We start from the raw sequence: 5,639 nt of genomic DNA on the forward strand, positions 1-5,639 counted from the left end.
TCTCTCTCTGTCTTTCTTTCTTTCTTTCTTTCTTTCTTTCTTTCTTTCTTTCTTTCTTTCTTTCTTTCTTTCTTTCTTTCTTTCTTTCTTTCTTTCTTCAGAATCTTTAAGTGATTGCTTTAGAGCCACCGAGATGGACCAGAATCTCCTGGCTTCTGCTTTGGCATCATTACTTCCATGACTGTGGGCAGCTCGCTTTGGTTGAAGTAGCACGGTGTAGTATCAGGAGCCCTTGTGGCAAATGCATGGGACATAGATAGCCCAGACCATCCTGAGCCCTCTCTGCACCACAGCCTCCCCGAAGGACACCACACCCGCAGTCCCTAGGGCCAGTTCCTTAAGCGAGGCATCGTCTTCATTGTCCTAAGTTGCCGAATAGTTGGAAGAAAGGATCTTAGGATGAAGCAGTTGGGCTCAGAGCATGGCTTTCCTGGGCTCAGAGCATGGCTTCTCTGGTCAAGGCTTCTCCCTACACTTGCAGCAGATGACCCTGAGCAAACGCCTCAACCCTCTGATGTTTGGTTTCTTCTTCTTTTAAGCCTATGCCAAAATACCTACCTCAGAAGTTAATAACTCAAAAAGTATAGTGAGCACATGTCCTCCGAGGCGCTGTTGATGTGGGCTCAGCTTTGGGAGAGCCAAAAGGTCCAGCGGCCCTGAGCTGTCTCCTGGGTCTTACCACTTGTTTGTCCAGTTCCTCAGAGCCCCTGGGTCCATCTCTGCTTTACCTGTGGTTGACCCTTTCCCTCTTTGGACTGCTTCTGTCGGCTACTCTGAGCACCCTTCTGCCCAGTTTCTGCTTGATGACTGTTTGAGAACACACACTCTGGTCCTTTCCCCAATAACAAGTAAAGGCATCAAATGGTTTCTACTCCACAAATCATCCCACGGGGGAAATGAGGAACCTACCCAGTCTATCACCCACCCACCCATTACTCCAAACTTCCGGGGAAGGAACTACCCTTTCTCTACCTTCCCAACAGGCTCTTCTTCCGGAGGCATTACCCCGTGAGCAGTGTGATTTTCTGTGCTTTGGACCCACAAGACAGGAAGTAAGAATTTTGCATTCTCATAACTGAAAAGTATACCTCTTTTATCCTTTAATTTTAAAAAAGTTAACATAAAATTTTTCTTCCCTTCAATTCTCAAGGTGGATCAAAGATGGCCCTTCTTCTAAGTAAGTTGCCAGCCTTTCTGCTCTATTTGAAAATCACAGTGCACAGCTGACCTCAGTTCTAGATTTGCAAAGAAGGACTTATTTAAAAGATCAAACAAAACAAAGCAGTCATTGTCCGTGGGATCATTTGTTTGACTTAAACTGAAAGTAGAAAATTAGAGAGTAAGAAGTGTTCTGATACCAGAGCCCATGCCCAGACGGTGTTGGCTTGTCCATTGTCGTGGGCTGGAGGGGCCCTGTCTATATTGTATCTGTAGTGTCCTTTACACATGGAGACAGATTTCTTAGTCCAGCCATTTAAGATGGTGCTGGTACTGCTGAGGACCCCAGATCTGCTTGTGTGGGCATGGGTGAAGCCCTTTGGCAACATTTCCCAATCTGGAGGGAGCCTGCTTTGCTCCTTTGGTTTCTTGTTCCCTCTGCTCCGCACTGCTATCAAGATGTTCAGAGGAGCTTAATCCAAGGGCTCCCCACCCTCAGAGGCTTCACTGTCTTTGGCTGCCAGATTGGCTCCTTTTACATGGTCCACACTGCTGATCGCATGTGTTCATCATGCGCCTCCTTCCCTGCAGGCCCATTTCAGAGTTCCTCCTATTCTGGAGAACTGGTCAGTAGTAGCAGGCAGCCACAACTTCCGGAAGCGATCACAGTTGCACAGGCCTGAGACGAGTTCTTGTCATGTTAGCTTCCTTGTTTGGGGTGTCAAGTCTGGACTGAGCTGGGAGCTTCTAGTGTTCTTCCTGGAGGCCTAAAGCCCTGACCTTCCCATGGGAGACCCTGATTTTACATAGCCGGCTGGAGCTCAGGACTCCATAGAAGGTGCCTGAGGACCCCTAGACCTCCAGAGGAGGTGCTAAGGAGCAAGCAGAGCCTCAGCTTTGATTCAAGCATCCTCCTAGGCTCGGCGCTCATTCTGCGCACAGTAGTTCCCAAGGGTTAGTGGTCAGGTGCTGGACAGGTCTCTAAGCTAGTGAGTGCTTGGCGCATGGTCACCTGCAGGGGCAGTCTGTACTGTTCCCAGGTTGCTACCATGAGAAAGCGAAAGCCTGCGCGCATGCACGGTGCTTGCTGCACCCCGCACTGGCTCCCCTGACCTAGACTTGTCTCTTGCAGAGTCTTTGGATTTGTGGCCCGGAAGCAGGGCAGCACTACAGACAATGTATGCCACCTGTTTGCAGAGCACGACCCCGAGCAGCCTGCCAGTGCCATTGTCAACTTTGTGTCAAAGGTCATGATCGGCTCCCCTAAGAAGATCTAAGCCCCTCCTAGCCAAACCTGCCGGATGCCTCAGAGGGCCCTCAACATGGCAGTGGGGTGAGGCAGGGCCCCCATTCGTACCGGATTGACAGTCTTCACATTCCAGACTCGAGAGGAGGAGAATATGACAACTTTTCAAACCAGGAACAAACAATGTCAACCACAGATTGGCCTTAAAGACGCTGCTCTTCCGACACACCTCTATAGTCAGGCGCATTTTGAGTGGATGGATCTTGGCCCGGGAAATGCCTCCTCGGGGCCCCGAGGACAAGGGCTGCACAAGAGGGAGAATGGAAGACAAAGCTGCCCTGAGTCCCTGGCTCATCAGCATCTGTGTGGAGGAGCATCTGGCCTGCTTGACAGGGACTGAGTAACCACGGCACCCACTTGTCAGCAGAAACGCCCCCTCATCTTGTCTTTCTACATCAGTGATGAAACCGAGGAGGAGATGCATGGTTAGTGAAGGTTTGAGCAGGTTGGAACATGGCGGGGATCTAAGTCAGGGGCAGCGGAAGGGATGTGAAGTGAGGGCGGTGGAGGAAGCCTCTGGGGTTCAGGAGGAGCGTATGGTGTCTGAGAGCCCACTGCTGGGGTAAGGACTCTGTGATTCTGCTCTCGGGTCGCCACCTGGGCTGTGGAGAGCCTGGAGGACCTGGAGAGGAAGATGAGAAGATGGAATCAAAAATGCCATTTTATATAATATATATTTTACTTATGCCAAATTATTTATAACCGCCTGTCATTGCCATACCGTACCCACGTCAAATGCTGCAGCCGACTAAGCTGTCGTTACTAGGAGGCTTGTCCCCTTGTAGACACACCGGAGACAGCTGGCCCCTCAACTGGAAGGGGATCAGTGGTCTCAGGGTGACGCCACGTGATCCTTCGCCTGTAGTGCTGCCCAACGAATTTGCCTCAAGCAGCCTAACCCGGCGCAGCAACGTGTCTCACCCAGGTGTAGATGTTTCCTGATGGAAACGTCTGGGAGAAGTGGAAGACACCGACATCAGTCTTCGCCTCTTCTGCAGGCCTGGCTGGGCCATCTAGAGGTCTGCGTCATCCAAAGCACATGTGGCCTTTCTAAGCTGTTACCGTGATTCTCCTGTGGTACCTGCAGCTTCCAAGGGGGAACTTCTGTGGGTGTCCAGAGGATGTCCACAGATGAAGGGAAAGATCAACTCTAGTTCTCACAGGCTATGTTTGGTTTGCTGAGTCATCTTAGTTACCGAGTCAGGTATGATGGTTGTTGCTAAGATGGGCACCCCACTGCCGCGGGCTTCCTGCTTGCATCAGTGCCCAGAGATTCGGAAGAATGCAGTAAGCCCATCGCTTCCCAGAGTGGAGGAGGAGGAGGGCTGCATGGAGACAAAGCCAGGGTCTCCTCGGTCAGAACATTCTGCCCCAGGAAGGCTCTGAGTAACCCTGTCCTGGTCTGAAATTCCCACTCTTTGCCTTCTAAAATCCAGACCTAGCTTCCACATTTCACACCCAGGACAGGCTACAGTTGTTAAGCTGGGATTTTTGTGGTGAATTCTGTTTCAAAAGGGGCAGAGATGTAACTACGTGTAGAATTGGAATCAACTCCGTCAGGGTGAGAGAGTGTGTATGTATGTATGTGTGTGTGTATGTATGTGTGTGTGTGTGTGTGTGTGTGTGTGTGTGTGTATACAGGTGGACCATTCCACTTTTGCTCATGTGTTTTGTGTATACAGGTGGACCATTCCACTTTTGCTCATGTATGTCTGTGTGTATACAGGTGGACCATTCCACTTTTTAGCTCCTATTGATGCACCAAAAGCAAGTGCCTCATTTCTGTGCCAAATGTTTGCCTTGGTCTTTAAGGACCTCCTTTGAGGACACTCTGATGTGCCTGTTAGAGGGAATGTGCCACCATTCCCTAGAGGCCCCATGTCTTCCACAGAGGCTTCTAGTGTTTCAGTTACTCATATGCAGCTAAACTCCAGATGGGGACAGGGGTGGGGCTGAAGTTTGTGCTCTAAGAAGTACCACATCCTATGATAAGTTTATATGCAGGTGTGGCCCAGAGACCACAGCCCGCTGGAGGTGGAGAGGGCCTAATTAGAAATCAGCTGGGCAGAGCTGAAGCCTAGCCTTCCAGTGAATTGAATGCCACAGAGGTTGGCATGGAATGCATCTAAGAAGCCACACGAATGTGCTTTCAAAACTGACTGGTCAGGTATTGTTTTTACTCAAGATAAAAGTAGTCAGGGCTATCAAGGGATCTGATCTGAGGAAACACGGGAAGACAGCTCTGCAACTGTCTACAGCAGCTGGTAGGGCAAGGTTCTGTCTTCTGTGTGTGACGTGTGTGTTGAACAGAACAAGAACAGTATCAGACTATACTGTGTGCTCAGAAACACTGTGAAGGAGTATTGCCCAGGCTTTTGCTACAAGGCCATCGGTTGGGCACAAGTTAGTACATTATTCTATGAGTAAATTCAGTGATGTCCCACCACTTCCAATAGATAGGCAGGGTCCCACTAACCCTCTCATTAACGGTCTTATAGTTTCCAGTGTTGGGCTGTATCCCTGTTAAAAGCCACACTGCATTTATCTTCAGTGTCAAAGACGTTGTAATGTCGCCATATCTGTCTTATCTATTAGCGCAGTTTTCACTATTCTATATTGTAAAGAATATATATCCAATGTGTAAATGAGTGTTCTATAAACCTTTTGTATAGGCATTTCCTCTGCTCTTTAAATATCAGCCTTATTCAGAGTATAATAAAAATTATGACCTTGGTAAGTCTAATGAAGCATTTTTTTCAAGTCTTTGTTGTACATGTGTGTGTGTGTGTGTGTGTGTGTGTGTGTGTGTGGTGTGCTCATACTTTTGCTCCTGTATGTTTGTGAATATGCAAGCGCATGTGCCTCGCACATGAAATGACAACCGTGGTTGTTGGTCCTTGACTCTCACCTTGTTGGAAATAGTCTCTGACTGTCTTAGGCTAGTTGTTCCAGAGACTTCTTCGGGTTCTTCCCCCTCCACCTCACATTTGAGGGAACACTGGGGTTATGTCACAACACCACACCAGTTTTACGTGGGTTCTGGGTATTTGAAGTCATGTGGCCAAGCTTAAGTGACAGGTGTTCCCCCCCCCTTACTGATCCATTCACCTTGCTCCAAACAGTCACTTTTGTACCCCAGACTGTATGTGCAGTGTGTGTGTGTGTGTGTGTGTGT

At 49.0% G+C, this 5,639-nt stretch overlaps 1 protein-coding gene across 5 annotated transcripts in view; it reads left to right on the top strand.

Moving 5' to 3' along the window:
• The window catches only part of Tns3 (tensin 3), a 230,283-nt gene extending 225,076 nt beyond the window's left edge, over positions 1-5,207 (top strand). For all 5 annotated transcript variants that reach the window (XM_029545266.1, XM_029545263.1, XM_029545264.1 and 2 more), the window contains 3 exons: positions 984-1,052; positions 1,151-1,177; positions 2,291-5,207. In XM_029545266.1, the coding sequence (XP_029401126.1) occupies positions 984-1,052; positions 1,151-1,177; positions 2,291-2,435 (241 nt within the window). In that variant the 3' untranslated portion in view covers positions 2,436-5,207. The remainder of the gene's footprint in view (positions 1-983; positions 1,053-1,150; positions 1,178-2,290) is intronic.
• The last annotated feature ends 432 nt before the right edge of the window (positions 5,208-5,639 follow it).

This window comes from Mus pahari, chromosome 13 (assembly GCF_900095145.1).
Source record: "Mus pahari chromosome 13, PAHARI_EIJ_v1.1, whole genome shotgun sequence".
Lineage (NCBI taxonomy): Eukaryota > Metazoa > Chordata > Mammalia > Rodentia > Muridae > Mus > Mus pahari.